At 45.9% G+C, this 19,564-nt stretch overlaps 1 protein-coding gene across 2 annotated transcripts in view; it reads right to left on the reverse strand.

The window, feature by feature from the left end:
- Nucleotides 1-1,326: 1,326 nt before the first annotated feature.
- Rpap2 (RNA polymerase II associated protein 2) overlaps nucleotides 1,327-19,564 on the reverse strand; it is a 61,621-nt gene continuing 43,383 nt past the window's right edge. For both annotated transcript variants that reach the window (XM_057772024.1, XM_057772025.1), the window contains exons 12-13: nucleotides 4,100-4,249; nucleotides 1,327-1,617 (exon numbers count right to left, since the gene is read on the reverse strand). In XM_057772024.1, coding sequence (XP_057628007.1) covers nucleotides 4,108-4,249 — 142 coding nt within the window. In that variant the 3' untranslated portion in view covers nucleotides 1,327-1,617; nucleotides 4,100-4,107. The remainder of the gene's footprint in view (nucleotides 1,618-4,099; nucleotides 4,250-19,564) is intronic.

Raw genomic sequence — 19,564 nt, forward strand, 5'->3', positions numbered from 1 at the left:
CTTTTTTTTTTTTTTTTTTTTTGGTTTTTCGAGACAGGGTTTCTCTGTGGCTTTGGAGCCTATCCTGGAACTAGCTCTGTAGACCAGGCTGGTCTCGAACTCACAGAGATCCACCTACCTCTGCCTCCCGAGTGCTGGGATTAAAGGCGTGCGCCACCATCGCCCGGCCCACAGCTTTTTTTTTAATTAAAGATTTCTGCCTCCTCCCCGCCACCGCCTCCCATTTCCCCCCCTCCCCCAATCAAGTCCCCCTCCTTCATCAGCCCAAAGAGCAGTCAGGGTTCCCTGTCCTTTGGGAAGTCCAAGGACCTCCCACCTCCTTCCAGGTCTAGTAAGGTGAGCATCCAAACTGCCTAGGCTCCCACAAAGCCAGCAGCAAGTGGATTTCTTTTGTTCTTATTTCATTATGGACAGAGCAGGTTGGGGCAGAAAGGAGGAAGTGCAAGTGGGTTGGGTCTCTAGGTTGAAAATGGGTGAAGTCAGGTGGGGAGAGGGTTTCGGGCTGGCATACAGGGTGTGCTTCCTTTTCCAAGCATGGAGGCTAGGGGGTAGATTTGGCTGTGTTGAAAGGTTGGATACGACCTGGGAAAGTCCTGTGGTTTGAGGGATAGGTAAGGAAGGTCCTAGCCTAAGCTCAGTGCTCCTTTGCACTGTAGGCAGGGAAGGTCGGACTAGGCTGGCACAATGGTTGTGGGAGCCAGGCTAGATTTGGCCAGCTTTAGAAAAAGAATAGATGGGAGTTAGGGGAAGTCACCTGGTTAGAACCTGGGAGAAGAATGTGGGAAGTCTGGGTACCAAGTCAGTTGTGCTCAGGAAGATTCTGTGGGTAGTTACAGGTTGGGACAAGTCCTGGTGTAAGCCTAAAAGTTGGGTATGGCACAAACAGGACATGGGATGTGGGACCTAGGCTAGTCCTTGGAGGAAATGTGAGGAGTCTGGTTACCAAGTAGGGTGGCTGGAACCTATGCAGATGGGATCTGTGGGTGGTTGCAGGTGGGGCAGGCTATAGTGCAAGCCCTGGCTACATCACACATGGAACCCTGTGGAAGCCAAGAGGTTAGCTTATGTGGGGTGGTCACACTGGGCTGGGCACAGGTTGGGGAAAAGGTGAGAACTGGGAGCTATGGGGTATTCACCAGGTTAACCCTGGAGTGGAACATGGCATGTTTCAGTACTAAGTGGGGTGCAGAGGCATCGCAGGAGGGTTCTGGTGGGAGCCTGGCTGCAGGGCAGGTGTGGTGGTATGGTCAGCTTTTGAAAAGACTTGTAAAGGGCTCCACTGAAGGTCACGTTTAGAGCACATTTATTGACCCAACTTTTGCTGTTATCTGTATGATAGAATTTATAACCAGCCAAAACTAAAATTTTCTTGCTGTAATCAACCATAAGAAGATAAAGGTAATTGCATTTTCTTGAATATTCATTCAAGTTTCAATTTATTTTTTCCTTTTCAAGTAAAGATCCTGTGTTTTGAAGTTCTGGTAGTAAGGGCTTGCTTCTTCCTGCTGGGGTCACTGAGGGAGTTATACACTTAGTCAGCAGTCACTCATGGCCCCTCAGTGGCTAAAATTCCAGGTATGTTGAGTAGAATTCATCTTCTGTCTTCTTGAATTATATCTGGGAAACAAAAGAGTCTGAATAAAACACCTAGAATTGTATGTGGATGTAAAACTGCACGTTAGAAGAGAGCACCAGATCCATTATACGTGGCTGCGAGCCACCACGTGGGTGCTGGGATTGACCTCAGGACCTCTGTAAGAGCAGCTGGTGCTGGGCACACTGGACGTCCACACACATAACGATAAAATTAGGCCCATATCTATCATCTCATACAAAAAAAAATTCCAAATGGATCAAAGACCTAAGCATGAAACCTGAAACTGCTGAGAGAACACAGGCAGCGCCCCAAACGGTCCAGGTGTGGGAACTCTTCCTGCCCAGCGCCCCAAACGGTCCAGGTGTGGGAGCTCTTCCTGCCCAGCGCCCCAAACGGTCCAGGTGTGGGAGCTCTTCCTGCCCAGCGCCCCAAACGGTCCAGGTGTGGGAGCTCTTCCTGCCCAGGGCTCCAAACGGTCCAGGTGTGGGAGCCCTTCCTGCCCAGGGATTAAGGCCCAAACCTGACAAGCGAGACTGAAAAGCTCTCATGGTGCCGGGAGGCGAGCCATCCTATGCTACTCAGCAGGGATGCCCACTATGATCTACAACAACCACTCCCAGGCCAGGTCATTCCTAAGGGGCAATATAGCTTGGAGCCTGTCTGGAACTCACGCTGTAGACCAGGCTGGCCTTGAATTTATAGAGCACCCGCCTGTGACTCCCGAGTGCTGGGATTAAAGGCGTGCGCCACCACCGCCCGACTAATAGTGGCACTCTTATTTTAGAGGTAGCCAGCAGCTGTCTAATTAGATTTAAGGTCCATTCAGCAGGAGGGAAATCAAAATCATGCCTGGTACGTGAAACCCAGCCAACTACCCCGGGTTAGTGAGGTCACGAATCTTAAAAGGAGAACCTATCACTGCTAGTTTTAAACCAACACAATCCTTAAACACATTCTAAATACTTCTACTCACAGATAAGTACAGCTTCTCATTCCTTACCAAAGAAACTTTTCTTAGCTGTAGACGGAGACTATCACAGAAAACCACAACTGCTCAAAATACAGTAAGCAGCGGGTCATGGGGTGCCCAGCCCCAACAGATATACAATATCTGTTGTATACAACACAACTCCTGCACTAAGGTTAAGAGACATCTTGGAAGAGGGCATGAGAAGACTGTAAGAGCTGGAGAACCAGGAGGGAAATGAGAGAGAAGCTTTACCCATGACACCTCAACAATATGGCGGCCAGAACAAGAGACATGCCAACATGGAAGGGGAAATACTGCATGGGGTCCCACCTCTAGACAAAGAACAAAGGAGACAGAGAGACAGAGACAGAGGCAAAAATGAATTAGTTTTCCTTACCTCCAATAGCCAAAGGTAAGGAAGACTTTCTTATCTAAAGCTTATTTCTATGCTGCTTGGCTTTTATACTAAAGAGAATCTTGAATTAAGAATATTTCCCAAGAATTTTGATTTTCACATTAAATGAGAAGGCAGAAAAAGGTGTAGTCAAGGGACATTCTGATGATCAGCTTGAGGAGGCAAAGACTATTTTATTTGTGTGGTTTTTTTTTTTGTTGTTTTTTTGGTTTTTCGAGACAGGGTTTTTCTGTAGCTTTTGGTGCCTGTCCCGGAACTAGCTCTTGTAGACCAGGCTGGCCTCGAACTCACAGAGATCCGCCTGCCTCTGCCTCCCAAGTGCTGGGATTAAAGGCGTGCGCCACCACCACCCGGCTGTGTTTTAATAAATAAAGCTTGCCTGAAGATCAGAGTGCAGAGCTAAGCCACTAGAGGCCAGGGAGTTTTGGCACACACCTTTAAACCCAGGACTCAAGGCCCCTTGGGCTCCAGGAGAGCGAATTTGTCTAAAGAGAAACAGAGCTTACACTAATCCCAGCACCAGAGAGGAGATCCGTGCAGTCCGGGTGCAGTCTGAGGTCTGGAAGAGAGCACTGCAGTCTGCAGTCATGTAAAAACAGGATCGCCCCTTTGTCTGAGCCTTGGTAGAGGTAAGATCTCTCTAGTGGCTGCTTTCTTTTCTGATCTTCGGCTTGAACCCCAATGTCTGTCTCTGGGTTTTTACAATTCGTATGACAGACTTGAGCTGTGTCTCTAGAAGCAGTTATAAAATTTAACAAAGCCAGGCATGCAAATTTACCTGCTTGTCTACACTGAGGTAACTAAGATGCTGGCTAGAAAGAGGTCAGCTCCGCTCTCGGGGCAGCAGAATGGGAAGGCTCACGATGGGCCACTGGTGCTCTATGGGAAGAACCTCGATCAGGCGGGACAGCGGGATGGCCTGGGGCTACCCTGGGTGTCCGAACCAGAACGCTGTCTTCACGGGAAGATTTCCGAGGACTGGGGGCAGCTGAGTCTTTAGCCAGCTGCAGTGAGCTTGAGCTCTGCGCTTGTTTTTTAAACTTGTGGTTGGGGCGTCCGTCGTTAGCGAGAGAACACTGGCCAAGATCACATAGGTAACAAATAGAATCCAACTCACCATGTTTCTTAGCAGCTGGCTCTAAATACAGTGGTTAAATTTTCAAGATCTTCACATTTTAAATGCAGTTCTGTCAGCAGGGTGGCTATAAACTGTGTAAATACCACATTTTTCGGAGAATGCTTCTGAATGCCAAGAATCGGCGTCAATCTGAAATCAATAATAGTAAATGCGCATGAGGAAATGAGAAGGACCGAAGGACGCACCTTCAGTTTTCCATGGTTGGTCTCCTGCGAAGGAAAAGGTTTCTCCAAAATAACAAAATTTGTAGAGAAAGGTTTTTACTAAGTTGGAAGTCTCAGAAGACTAAAAGACTAACAAACGCTGTTCAATAAGGAAAGATGTCTACTGTACCTATTAACACACCCAGTAAGCCAGCAAAAATTCTTTGGATAAAAGCAAAATGCATAAAATTTTTATCTGTAGAATGGAGGAGATGGGGGAGCTTTGGAAACAATCTATATAAAATATTTGGCTTATACCACCCGAAAAAAAAAAGATAACAAAAAGCAAGATTACCTATTGGGATGAATCTCTTACATTTTAAATTTTAAAACATTAATATACCATAAGGCATTTAATACCAAATCCATGTTTTTTCTTCAAACTGCTTCTGACAAATCTCTGAAGACTGACTACATGTAATGTTCTCAATGAAATGTAATCAATGAGCAAGCCTTTTATTAGAAAACGGTTTCTTTTTTAATGTGCTGTGGACTGAACTCAAAGCTTTGCACATGCAAGACAAGCTACATTCCAGGACTAAGATTTTAATAAAACAGGCAATCAGAAACCCAAGATCACTGAGCAGACTGCTGCTGGCCTTCAACTCCTCTCCCACAGAGAACCACTGTAATGGGTATATGTATATATTTAAGTGAAGGATCATGGGACTCGGAGGATCCAGATACTTGGAACAAGAAGATCACAGTGGGGCACATATAAGTTCCCTTGTACCTGCTACCACAGCTTCACAGTTCGGGAGGAAGGAGTTTTTGCAGAAGTAAGGGTCAAAGTGTCCCAGCAAACCAGCCATGAGGATGCTGGCAGTCCTAGCTACTGGGAAGTTTACCACGTTTCTAGGCAACCCACTTGGATGAGTACCTTTTAAATTTAAAATTTTGTATTATTCTTATTGTGTGTACATGCATATACATGGTATGTGTGTTTGGGAGCATGTTCCATGCATGCATGTGGAAGACAGTGTACAGGATATGCAGTAGAAACACTGCAAAAAGAAATTGTGGAAAAAAAAATCAAAGTTTGGAAATGGAGATCTGACTAATGAAAAGCTCACTAAGTAAGAACAAAGCACACCCAACAGCAGCCAACCACCCCAAACCAGCTAAAGACCCCACAGCTGATCATACAAAAATGGAAACTGCACCTGGGTCTTTGATAAGATCCTCTTTAGAGAACACGCATTTGAAGGCAAAAAGCACAGGATGGTTTGACAAGTCATACAGTAATATATAAAGATGCTAACCCTAAAATTTTGACTTAAATGTATAACTTTATACATGAGTCAAGAGAACTATGACTTGTCTTTCCAAAGTAACTCACATCTAGAAGGCAAATGGACCAATATATTGAATTTACATGTGTTAACAATTCCTTCTCTTATCACCTTGAACATGTATTATTAAATAACAGCAATACTCACACCTCCAGTCTGCCAGGCACAGTCTAAATTCTCCAGTTATTTTTAGCAAGAGGCTGTCTGCTCTTTGGATGAATTGGTCAGGATTGGGTCTTAGCAAACTGATAAGGGTTAGAAGTGCCGAGAAGCTGTGGGTTCTCAGACTGGACTGGAGAACCTATGTGTGTGTGTGTGTGGGGGGGGGTACCGTGCTGGGGCCGAGAGAAGGTTCTATACAGGGTCGTCTTTTGTAAACAAGGACTGAGGAACATAGAACCTGTGTGCGTATGGCTGACCAGGCTCTGGACAAGGCTGACTGGAACTGTTGAGTTCCCAGTCAACAACCCTCAGTCTCCTGCTGTAGGTGATGGCATTTTCTTTTTCTATAGAATTCTCCTTTGGGTTTTTGAGACCCTCTGATTCTTTACTCTCTCCTGTTGATTTTTCTTTTCTCAGCAGCTCATTAGTCATAAGCTCAAGTCTCATCCTGGTCCTTTTCTCTACCACACTGAATCACATGGCTTTGACTACCCATCATTAAAACCTGGGATTTTTCTCCTGTAGGCTGCTCTAGAGTACACAAATGCATCATGTTCAAACCAGAACCTCTCATTTCTTCCACCACAGCATTCTGGTACCAGAAAACCCAGTCCTCTTTTTGAAGGGAGAGAGGGGCCAGGGCACTGACCTCAGGGCTCTGTGCACACCGACTACAGCCGTCCTGACTGCTGCCTTTGCAGTGCTGGGGACCGAACCCAGGGCATCATGTGTGCTAGACAGGGGCCCTAAGACTGAGCCGCACTCTCCTCCCTCCTCCGCCGCCCTCAACTCTTACCCTCAACATCCTAGGTCCAAGGAGATGTCACCCTGTGGAGCCTGCAGTGTTCTTAGGTCGGCTCTACCCATTCCCTCTCACCGTCTCAGCTCCCTTCAGGCAGGAGCCCCTGCCTGGGCCACTGCTGCATCCTTGTCAGTCAGCCACTTCCACACCCGTGGGCACAGCCCTCTCAGGTCTGAGTGCACCACTCCCTTCAGCAGCAACTGTACGAGGATTCTAACTTCTTTGGACCATTTTTCATTGTTTTACCACATGAATACATATCAACTTATGTGAATGAATGTGCTGTTAGCCATGAAGTTTGCTAAGTCACCACCAGGGAAAAGCGAACGCCCCATTTTTCTCAGCCATCTTCTCATTCTCCACAGCCTTGTTCTCTTAATTTGGCAATTATTGCCGGGCGGTGGTAGCTCACGCCTTTAATCCTAGCACTTAGGAGGCAGAGACAGGTGGATCTCTCTGAGTCTGAGGCCATCCTGGTCTACAGCGTGAGTTCCAGGACACCCAGGGCTACAAAGAGAAACCTTGTCTTAAAAAAAGGCAATGACCATTTCAGAACTGAAATTGCTGTCCCCCACATTATCACTTCCGATATACTAGGAGAGGCCCAGGGACAAACTGGGACCCATGGGCTTGTTTCACCTTCCTACTTATTTTTGTAAATGAAGTTTATTAGCCTATAGATTTACAGCAAATGGCTACTTTTGTGTTACGACAGCAAAGCTGAGTGGCTGGGACTACAGTAAAGACAAAAATATTTACCATCTGGCCCTGTACAAATATTGGTCAGTCTTTACTTTTCTCACGTAGCCCAGCTGGTCTGCAACTCACCATGTAGCTGAGGTGTCTTTGAACTCCTGATCTTTCTGCCTCCACCTCTGGAACACTGGGATTACAAACATGAACCACTACAGTCAGCCCCTATGCTAATTAAAACAAGTAACCCTATTATTAATACACTGCTTACAGCTCTACTGATTATGGTGCCAGCAACAAGAGAAATCCAGGCAAGCCATCTGGCTTCAGGTTGTTTGGAGTCTGGTCTGGGAAAGATGTCTTACAAGTCAAAATGATCTCATAAAACCTTCCTGTAGAGAGAATTTTCCCGGGCTCACTGCATTTCATCTGTGCTGACCAGTCCTGCCTCTGCACCAAGATGGTCTCATCTCGGGGGATTCTTCTCCCAGACCTCTGCACAGTGGGCTCGTTCCTGCGACTCCATTCGGTTTAAACGCCTTCCTCCTTGCAATCAATCCTCACCTTCATCCCACCTCTTTACTGTGCTTTATTCTTCTCCGTTGTCCTTCCTGCATCCCTGGGTGGTGCCGTATCTTCGGCGTCTGTCACACTGTTGCTGACCAGGTCACTGTGTTGCACTGCTGCCATGTTTTTCTCTTTACCACAATATTACCCTTTTTTTTAGAGGAAAAGATGGAGGGAAATATTTTGATTTTTCCTTTTTACTTGCATACAGTTGCATCTTCCTGCCAGAATATTCCAGAGCAACAGCCAGGGATTTTAAGGAGCTTTAAATGCATCAGGTGAACCAAGCACTACACAGGAACTTCCAGCTACTCCTGCACGTCCCCTCTCACGTCTGGTCCTCCTGGGATTAATTCTGTGATATGAGAGCTGTCAGGGTCAGAGCCTGGGCCCCGGCAGCCCTGCAGGGGTGGCTCTCATCCCATCTTCCACCGGCCACTTAAACAAAGATTCACGAAATGGGGGAAAGGACATTTACTCAATGTGGTCACTGGGAAGAGGAACAAATAAACAAATCTAGTTACACTCTGGCCCCCTAAGTCCTGACACGAACACAAGGCAAGAAGTACGCACAACTGGGCGATCCTGGTGTAACCCGCCATTACCCATGTCCTGGGCTCCAGTATTTCCTGCAAGATGGTCTAGCAGAAGCTGTCAGAACTATGTGAGATCTCTTCCCAGGAGATCCTCTCTGGTTGGCACTAGGGTTAAGCCTTTTTACTTTTCCCAGCATAAAGTTCTTGGCAAACAAAGGGAGGGGGACAACCGTCTCTCGAATACCTTTGTTCCTGCCAGGACAGTTACATGGGAAGAATGGATTCTGCCGAGAGGAAACAGTGCCAAGTGTCACTAGGCGGGCTTAATCTGTAGCTCTTAACTTTTTCCTGTCCTAGAACCAGTCAACCAAGCAGCCAGTTGGCTCCAACAAGAACAATAGCCATGAACTGACTATGTTGCTCAGGCTAGACCCAAACTCCCAGGCTCAAGTGATTCTCTTGCCTCTACAACTGAGCTGGGACTTCAGGGCATATAAGACTATCATTGTGCCAGAATTCTAAGTCAGTCCCTCCCTCCCTCCCTCCCTCCCTCCCTCCCTCCCTCCCTCCCTCCCTCCCTCCCTTCCAAACACTTTTCAACTTTTCAGAAACACTCTTTTGGGTGCTAGAGAGATGGCTCCATGGCTAAAAGCATGTGTTCTGCAGAGGGCCCAGGTTTGGTCCCTGGAGCCCGCATGGTGATTCACAGACATTTGTCACTCTAGTTCCAGAGCTCTGATGTCCTCTTCTGACATTCGAGGGCACACAGATACTCTTGCTTTTGTGGGTTTGGGGGCTGAGCACAGGACCTCACTTACCCTAGACAAACACTCTACCATTGTTGAGCCCTAGCGTAGATCCTTTCACCCACCACCCCTTCCTTTTTCAATACAGGATTTCAACATGTAGCCCTGGCTGCCCTGGAAGTCAGTCTGCAGACCAGGCTGGCCTTGAACTCACAGAGATCCACCTGCCTCTGCCTCCTGTGTGCTGGGATGCTGTGTCACTACTCCTCATAACCCATGCTCTTTCCTGTGCTCCCATCCAGTTTCTTACTATAGAGAGACAGAGTGCCTTAGAACACAAATACTGTCTAAATCTATCACTGCAAAAGCCTAACAAACCCAAAGACTATACTATGAAATGAAATCTTTCACTCCTAAGTTATCCCTGAAGTACACCTGCAGGATCTTACCAAATACTTAGCCCCTTTTGTAAAATCTGACTGACAGAAACTTTGCTATCGGCTCTGTTGCCCAGGCTGGTTTTGAAGCCTTCCTAGGGCGAGATTACAGGCGTGCACTCTATCCTCAGGTACATTATCCTGTTCAACCTTTTTATTAAAAATAACCCACCAAACACTGAAAGGGACAAGTCTCTATTCTCCTTAAACTTTCAGTAGTGACCATCAAGGAAAACAATGACCGGATGGATCACCCCTACTTAATTAAGAGATAGCAACACACCAGAGTTGATATTCGACAATGTGTTTCTCTAGGAAACATCTTTAAAATCATTGGTAGACAATGTGGATGGTAGTGAATATTTTAAAAATTAATGCTTAAATCTGTCTAAGCATGAATGAGGGCAGAGGTCCGCTTTGCACATACTATCCTAGAGGGGAGCAGTCTGCAAAAGTAGGTAATAAAAACTTGTGACATAACATCACAAAGGAGAAGAAACTTCCCATGGGAACCCCAGGGATTCCAGTCTCAATTCTGAGCACACAGAGGCCCCGGCAGCCAGTTCTCCACAGCGACAGCAAAGGCGAAGCCGAGTGTCAATCGGCATCTTATTGATAAGCCCTAGCCCACTGCTCCACATCTGTCACATCAAAAGGAGAGCACGCGCCAGGCTGGAACAGGGCTCTCCGCTTTCAGGACAGCATCTGGTGAACAGGGACTCTGAGGAGGAGGAAGGGCTTCCAGTCTGAGCACGACAACAGAGGCTTTTAATAAAACAGACTCAAGGACCGGAGCTCTGAAAACTGCTGATTAGGCCTCAGAAGTTACCCACAGGTCTGGGGTTTGTATCCTGTCAGCAGAGAGAGCCATACACGGAGTTCAAATCTTGGTCTATCTGACAATTAGGACTAAATAACAGATTTAATGCTGTATAAGCCATCTGTAGGGCGATGAACTTGGAGTTTTCAGTGACTTTCCCCATTCTGGCCTCTCCTGCCTTAGTTGCTGTGCCAGGTTGAAGCAATGGGACCTGCACTCAAGAGCTCCGAGCATCCAGCATTCTGAATTAGTGCGTCTTGGGTATCTATAGGCACCTGCATTGTGGATTTCCCAGGAACACCCTCAGCACTGAGCTGCAGCAGGAGCACTCTCAGAGCGGGCTCCGAGGCAGGCTGTTCTAAATGGCACTGGACAGCACATCCCCCTCACACAGAGGAGAACCGTGAGGAGGTCTGCGTGAGTAAATGTCACCAGAGAACACGGCGCTGTATGGTTTAGGGGCGGAGGAAGGGACAGGAAGCAAAAGCCACACAGTTTTACCTATCAGATTTGAGAAATTACTGAGTTCAAACAGAGTTCTGCTGCAGGGAGGGAGCCCACTCTGTGGCTCACCATGCATAAAGGCCATGGATGCAGTGACTGTTAAAAGATAACACTGCCTTTTTCAAGAAAAAACTCTAAACCCTCGCCCCTCTTATTCTTTGTAAGTCCGAGCCAAGAAGGAGAGGCATGAGGGAATTTCCTACCAAAGAGAAACACTGTCAGAGTTTGCATACACTGCATTTATCATGTTAGCAATGTAAAAGACAGCGGAGCCTGGAGCGGAGGCTCACAGCCATAATCCCAGCACTTCTGAGGACAACCACAAGTTCTAAGCTAGCCTGGGCTATAGGATGGGGCCCTATTTTAAAGTACCAAATAACAAACATAATACCCGACGTCTATGGGATTAGAGTCAAACAAGAGCAAAACCTACTGGGACAGACGAGACAATTCTGTTTTTTATAGGTTTATATAAATTTTAAGATGAGATAGGGTCTCACTATAAAGCCCAGTCTCTTGCGTGCTGGGGTTGCAGGCATGCACCATTGCACTCTTGCGTGCTGGGGTTGCAGGAATGCACCATTGCACTCTTGCATGCTGGGGTTGCAGGCATGCACCATGGCACTTGGCTGAAGCACTTCATTAAGAATGGTGCAGGTGAAAAATCTAACAGACGTTTAACTAGTATTTTATGAGGTTATACCACCTAATTTTCTCAGTGGGATTCAGTATCAATCTTACATGTATTTAATTCTATATTCATTGGTGTGAGGGTGTCAGATTCCCTGGAACTGAGTTGCAGACAGTTGTGAGCTGCCATGTGGGTGCCAGGACTTGAACCTGGGTCCTCTAGAAGGGCAGCCAGTGCTCTTAACTGCTGAGCCATCTCTCCAGCCCCAGTATCAGGCTATCTTGATGTTCTATATACTGAGCTAGGATTTACCCTTCTTTCCAGAAGAACTAAATGACAAGAGGATTAAACCAGAATGTCTCTGTCTTTACTACCCTACGCTAACACTCAGAAAATGAAACACTGGCAACCTGTGACTGTAACACAAAAGCTCACGATGCTGTCAGAAAGTTGAGGGCTCACACATACCCTAGATATTATGTGAAATGTCTTTTTTCAGAAATGAGAAAAAGGGTATATATTTTCAAAGGATCTCTGCCTGTATATTTAAGGGCTCTTCAGGATGCAAATAATTAGAATTTTAAATTTCATATTTAAAATGAACCTTCTTTACTCCACGGTTTCTTGGACAGAAGGCAAAAAGTCCAACTCTAAGGGGCAGCTACGAACATTCGTCTAGCCTATGGATCTGATTTCTTACCCACAATAAAACAATAATCAGTTGAGCTAAAAGTTCAGAAAGTCAGCATGCTGCAGAGCCTCCTCTTCCTATAAGATAGCACAGGCTAGGTCATGTGCCGCGGGACAACTTTACGCTTTTTTCCGTTTTGTTGACCCGACAGGAAAGCAGATGCCCAGAGATGGGAGCTGAGTCTCACATTCAGACACCCCAGCCCTTGAGCCTGGGTGGCCCCCTTGTGGGGGGATCCAAACACAAGTCAGTGATTTACAACTTTCTACAAAGATTTTCTTATGAGACAACTTGTTGGTCTTTCTGTGAGGTTGCAGCAGGTGTTAACTCCAAGATGAGGCCAAGCGACTCTATGAAGGTCACATAAGTCAGTAACAGACGTGCAAACAGCCCCAGGAGCACCCCACAGTCTGCACTCCTAACCGCGAGACCACAGCAGCTCACACATCTGATTCATTTTAAGAACCGAGCAGGTCTCATGATTTTCAGAGACCACTGTGTGTGCTCTTCAAGTACAGCATGAGGGAGGTCTGCCATTACAGAGAAAACAGGCCAACGCAAGTGGGCAAGCCTGCTGCGAACCCCCCTTTTCTACTCAGCACCCCGATAAACCCTGAGTTTGGTTCTTGGTTCTCTATGTACAATTAGCCCCTTAGGAAGCTAAAAACAAAACTTCTATTTAGGTCTTACAAAGACCAGTGAATCAATACTTGTGAATCAGTCATTAGTAAATACATTTTTTAAAGTTCCTGATGTGATTCTAATGGACAGCCAAGATAGAGAAACAACAATTCAGAGTTCCTCTAGTTTATAAAACTGGATCTTGTGGTGTTGCCTGGGCTGGTCTTGAACTCCCAGGCTCGTGTAGTTCTATGGTCTTGGCCTGAGTAGCTGGAATGGTAGGCACGTACGTTCAGATCCTACATTTCTGAACCGAATAAGCAGGTTAAATGCAGTCACGCTGAAGCTGCGGGCTAAGTGTCACCACATTCTAGGAATCCTAGCTGCTGAGAGAAACGGACCAGCAAAGACAATCTTCTGGCAGGTCTTTTCATAGGTGACGGCAGTGACACAGTCAGGTTGAAGCTGCGGGCTAAGTGTCACCACATTCTAGGTATCCACTACTGCTGAGAGAAACTGACTAGCAAAGACAATCTTCTGGCAGGTCTTTTCATAGGTGACGGCAGTGACACAGACACAGCTTTCACTGACAGGTTCCATCATAAGCCACAGTGCTGCCAGAGGCTTGCAAGGAGAGACACGTTGACAGCCCCGGGAGAGAAGTGTTAGACACGAGGCAGCCACACATGGGGAGCTGGGATCTCACTACTTTTAAAAAATTAATTTGTTCTTAGAAAATTTTGCGCATATACACAGTGCATGCTGCTCCCCCATCCTTCCCACAGCCCCTCTCATGTTCATGGAGGTCATCTGCTTAGGAAGATCAGTCTAGGCTGGTGCACTTCAGTAACAGTGGGCATGGAGAAAACACACAGAGAAAAACTACCTGGGCGTGGGAGTGTATACCTTTCAATCCCAGCAGAGGCAAGTGGCTACCTGTGAGTCTGGGGCCAGCTTCGTCTGTACAGCAAGTTCCATATCAACCAGGGTTGCAGAGTGACACACTGACTCAAACCAAAACTGAAAGGCAGAGTAACCAGCTATGGGAAGTAAAGGGCAAGTGTATTAGTCAGGGTTATCGGGAGGAACAGAACTCATAGAATCATATCTCGCGCTCTCTCTCTCTCTCTCTTATCTATCTATCTCTATCTATCTATCTATCTATCTATCTATCTATCTATCTATCTATCTATCATCTATCTATCTATCTATCTATCTATCTATCTATCTATCTATCTACGGGATTTATTGGAATGGCTTACAGGTGTAGTGATATTTCATTTGTATTTTAAAAAATAAAGCTTGCCTGAAGATCAGAGAGTAAATCAGTCACATTGGTAAGCCTTACAGACCAGGCAGTGGTGGCACACACCTTTAATTCCAGTAGCCACACCAGTTAGCCATAGAGGCTGGGTGGTAGTGGTGCATGCCTTTAATCCCAACACTAGAGAGGATTATAAAATGGGAGGAGACAGCTCTCAGAAACAGTCTCATTCTGAGATTCCTGGAGGCAGGACTGCCATTTCAGTCTGAGGTAGAGGTGAGAGCCAGTGGCTGGCTGCTTTGCTTTTCTGAGCCTCAGGTTGATCCCCAATATCTGTCTCTGGGTTTTTATTATTTGTGCTACGTACAGGCTAGTCCAGCTAGTCCAACAATGGCTGTCTACCAACAGAAGGCCCAAGAACCCAGTAATTTTTCAGTCCATGAGGCTGGATGTCTCGTCTGGTCTCCAGTATACTGGAAATCCAGGGAAGCAGGCTCTGATGTCAGTGAATAGATGGAGTTGCTGGAGAGAGTGAGGGCAGGCAGGCAAAAATGTAAGAACTTCCTTCTTCCACGTCTTTACATAGGCTGCTAGCAGAAGGTGTGGCCCAGATTAATGATGGATCTTTGCACCTCCTAAAATCCAGATTAAAGGTGTATCTTCCCAGCTGGGAGGTGGTGGCAATGCCTTTGATCCCAGAACTGGGGAGGCAGAGGCAGGCGGATCTCTTGAGTTTAAGGCCAGCCTGTTATAGAGGGAGTTTCAGGACAGCCAAGGCTATACAAAGAAACCCTGTCTTGAAAAACAACAACAACAAACAGGATGGGTCTTCATACTTCAAATGATTTAACTAAGAAAAATCCTTTACAGTGTTCCCAGTCACTTGGGTTGGGTTTTAGTCAAATTGTTGGCCAAGAATAGCTAACATAGCAAAGGAAAAGAACACCCACCTCCCAGGCTTTTTAGGTAAGGTCTCACTGTCGGCAGGCAGGCTCTGCACTCTTGGCAATTCTTCTGCCTCAGCCTCTCTAGTTCTAGGGTTAAACCTAGACCACTGTGCTTGGGCTAACAAAGTCAGTTTTCCATGCTGGGTAATCAGGAAGACACCAAAGGAACAGGACTCATCCGAAAGGGAAGATACGCGGGATCTCAATTTTGAGTCTGAAGTGCCCAAGGGACACTCAAATAGAGAAGGTCAACAAAGGGAACCCCCTCTGGGGGAGCAGCAGGACACGGACATACACGGCTAAGAAGACCAGCTTTGCTCCTCGTTGTGTGTGCATGTGTGTATGCATGTTGGTGTGTGTGCACTCGCGTGTGTGAGCGTGCATGTACAATGTGTGTGTGTGAACGCAGTGCTCATGAAGTGTCTAAGGGCAACCCCAGGAGCTGGTTCTCACTTCCCATCTTGCTTTGAGATAGTGTTTCTTTGTTCTCTCACCAAGTATGCTGGCCTGCGAGTTCCCAGGAATTCTGACTCCACCCCCCATATCTTTGTAGGAACATTGGTATTACAGACACATTTTAAATCCAGCTTTTCATGTGGGTGCTAGAGATTCAAACTCAGGTCCTAATGCTTGCGCAGAAATGCTTTTACCCAATGGCGTCATCTCCCCAGTTCCTTGGTCTCTTTCTGGATTCAATCTGTTGACACTACTTTCTGAATCTTTGTCCCCTTATCTTAGCTATCCTACCCAGCAAAACTGCAATCCAAGATCAATGCTTTCTCCTCTACACCACAGGGTGACCGTAAACTCCTAGGGTAGGGTTTAGGAGTGAGGGTTGGGGAGAAAGGAACTCTGGCTGATAGCACTACAAATCCATGATCTTTGGTCTCATCAGGATAATATACATTAATCTTCTGTTGTTCGTGGTCAGCTCCTTTTCTGGACCGTGAGGACCACTGTTAACTACATGTCATCCAGACTCCACCTCAACAGCCACAGAGTGCCTGCCCCCTCTCACCCCACCTCACTGAAAACAGATGTCCTTTTGAAAATCTCTCTCTCCTGTGTATAGACCCGTGTGTCACACTACTCTCCACTGACTAGAGCAGCTGGTGCTGGTCTCCACTGGTTCCTACCTGCCTAGAGCAGCTGGTCCTGCTCTTCACTCAAGCTGCCCTCTCTGCTAATGGCCATGATCCATTTCTTTGTATCTTTGAGATGATTGTCCACCATGTATACCGGCTCTCAGCTTAAATGACTAACTTTTAATGGTTCCTTCCCCCACACCCTTAATTAAGTTAACAAAATTAATCTTAGTCTTCCTAAAACTGTTACTATTAAGTCTCTCCTACTCTGCCTTTTAGTATGAATGTATTTATTGTGTGTGTGTGTGTGTGTGTGCGTGCGTGTGTGCATTTCCTGTTCCTCCCTTTGGCTCTTATATGCTCTAGAATTCTGTGGACATCTATAAAGAAAAACAGAATGGGATATTTGTTATAAATATATAGATAAAAATATAAAACGTTAAGTCTCCACAATACACAAAATGAATAGATTTTAAAGTTAACAAAGGAAAACTTTGGCAAGCACTCTACATTTAGGAATAATCTTTCTTTTTATAGCTTCATTTAAATTTGTAAGACTACTGAATAAAATGGATTTCACAAAGCTAGCTAAAGGAAGCTTCTGTGCTAAAATGAACATTCTACCAGGACCTATTAATATTTGATAACCACCTTCATGCCAGTCGTCCCGCACCCCTTCCACGCGCTGTGACTGTAGGCGTGTGCTGCCACAACTGGGCTGGACAAGTGTTTGAGTATTTTACCTGTTGGTATCTGCCACTAAATGTAAAGAATTTGTTAAGGCTGGCTGTGGTAGGGCGTACCTACAACCCCAACAACTGGGAGACCCAGGCAGTGGACTCTAAGACTGAGGCCAGCCTGGGCTATATAAAAACAAACAGTTCTCTAGAATCATGAGAACAAACAAACAAACAAACAAAGACCAGGCTGGTGAGACCGTGGCTCAGTGTCAGAAAGGAGCTTGCTGCTGGGCCTGATGACGTGAGCCAGTCCCTGGAACCCACGTGTAAGAGAACTGACTCCCAAGCTGCCTGAGCACCGCAGGTTTCTGCAACAGCTTTAGCTGCTCAGCAATTTATGGCATGGTTCATAAAAAACAAACAAAACCTCTAGATGTATGGGGATGTGTCTTTAGTTTTTAAATTATAATTTACTGGTGCATTTAGTGTTGGGGTATGGGCATATTTGTGCCAAGCCACGCCTGTGGAGGTCCCACAGCCTGCAGGAGTTCTATCTGTTCATTTGGTTTTTCAAGGCTAATTCCCCGAGTTAGTCAGTGCGAGACACCAGGAGATGAGACAGTAGCAACCCACATAGCAACTCCACAGACTGGCGTTTTTCTAAGAACACAATTTCAAACTCACAGCACTGACTGTAGACATTTTTCCTGATTCAGCACTATCTACACATTGTCCAAACACAATATTTAAGTGGAAACACTCCTATTGTTACAGAGACTTATGTTTATATATATACATTTTTGGGGGGAGGGGTGAACTACATGTTTATGTCCTAAAGATTGATTTATAGGCCATGGAAAACAGAAGAACATGGAAGGTAAAAGTCATAAGTGTGAGAGAAAAGTCACTAGGTGTAAATACAAACAGCTGCACAGGCCCAGCCTCAGAGTGCTGCCTTGATTCTCCTCATGGCAAATCACTGCCTCTAAAGAAGTAAGTGTAAAACTGTGTGGAAGCAGAAGTAGTTTATCATATTTTTAACTGAATGGGTGTGTGTGTGTGTATGAGTGTGTGTGTGTGTGTATGAGTACGCATGTGTGAGTGTAAGAGTGTGTGTGTGTATGAGTGCATGTGTGTGTATGACTATGTGTGTGTGTGTATGTGTGTACTACTACACCCAAACCCAGCGCTGTGTATCCAAGACCAACATCTGACTCCACCAATCCTAGTTCTTCATCTCTGAAATGAATGGGTGAGTAAACCTTTACCAAGTAACAGTGATCAAGTCAGAGAGAGACGTGTGAGGGAGAGGCTGGGAAGGAGGCAGGCTAAGGGATGAAGGGGAAAAGAGAAAGGCTGGTAGACCGGTGCCAGGGCCTGTCCCTGCCGCAGGTGAGACAAGTTCCACCTCAGCTAAAACCTGAATTCAGTCGACTCCCACACTTCCAGTGAAGAAAATCACCCAACGAGACAGAGTCATCCATGCAAAGCTCATCTCAGGGCTTCAAGAGTCTTGTTCAAGTTTTGTCTCTAGAAATTAGGCTCACTAAAAGCTAATCATGTAAATTAAAATACTACGAATTCTATCGTAGGTAAGCTGGATGTGGTGGTGCCCTCATGTAATCCTAGTACCTGGGAGGCTGAGGCAGGAGAACCGCTGTCAATAGTGGTCAGCAAGGAAGCCTGCGCCACAAGGAGGTTATCTCAAAAACCAAAATGCACATAAAAATTGACCTTAGGTAAAAAGATAGTCACCAAATGTTAGAAACTAGTAGGTATGTAAGACGGGAGACCAGAGACGGCAGATAAGAAAGCGCACCACACAGGGGCATGCCTTCATGGGCTTTCCACTTCAGAGCCATTATCTGGGAAATGGAGATAAAAGCTTTGATTATAGAAGACCACAGCAGCCAAATAAAATAAAATGTTTTTCTTCTAACAGATGGCTCCTGCCCTGATGATGTTTGCACTTAAGGGTTTAGGATTACCTATTAATAAGGAAGCAGGGATGCTTTCCACTGATATTTCTAATTCAAAAGAAACAAGTCCTTTGTAAATCACTGTGGAGTGATATAGTGTACGTGTGTTTGTTTAAGGGGCTGGGGTGGAGTAACTTTAAAACTTTATATCTAAATCCTGTTTGTGGTAGGCCTATATAGCAGCTGCAGGTGAGCCCTAGACAGCTTTCTTCATAATGCCTACTCCCGGGCAAATGCTCTCCTTTCTGAAGCTGTGTGAGTCAGTGAAATCAAGCAGGGGACCCACACAGTGATTACCACACTCTTCGTTCTAGGGGCAAGCACCAAGGCTGGGGTAACACTACCAGCATACTCGGGAGCTTGGTCAGATATGCAGACAGCATTAGGAAAACAGGGACTGACTGCTGAAGCTGAGGCTGTGATCGGTCAGGACCAACAGCCTTAACCACTGCCTTCCTTGGAGCTGCGGGTGCCTGTGCCTGGGATGGGAGTCTGGAGAACCTGTCTTTTGGGTTTGTTTTACTGAGGGATCTCTTTTTTTTTTTTTTTTTTTTTTTTTTGTGGTGCCAGGGAGAGAACACAAAAGCCTCAAACACAGGCAATTTTTATCACGGATTAAGGCATCTGGTTTGGGGATGCTCAGCAGATTATGGATGAACAAAAGACTAAGTTATAAAATTGCTGGAGATATAGAAAATCCTAAGAAAAAACTCTTTGTAGAAAGTAAGTTTTGATCAGGAGTTTAAAAAGTGCTGTTTTCTTTTGGACAGTACCTGAATTTTGG

Source organism: Chionomys nivalis, chromosome 6, assembly GCF_950005125.1.
Source record: "Chionomys nivalis chromosome 6, mChiNiv1.1, whole genome shotgun sequence".
Classification (NCBI taxonomy): Eukaryota; Metazoa; Chordata; class Mammalia; order Rodentia; family Cricetidae; genus Chionomys; species Chionomys nivalis.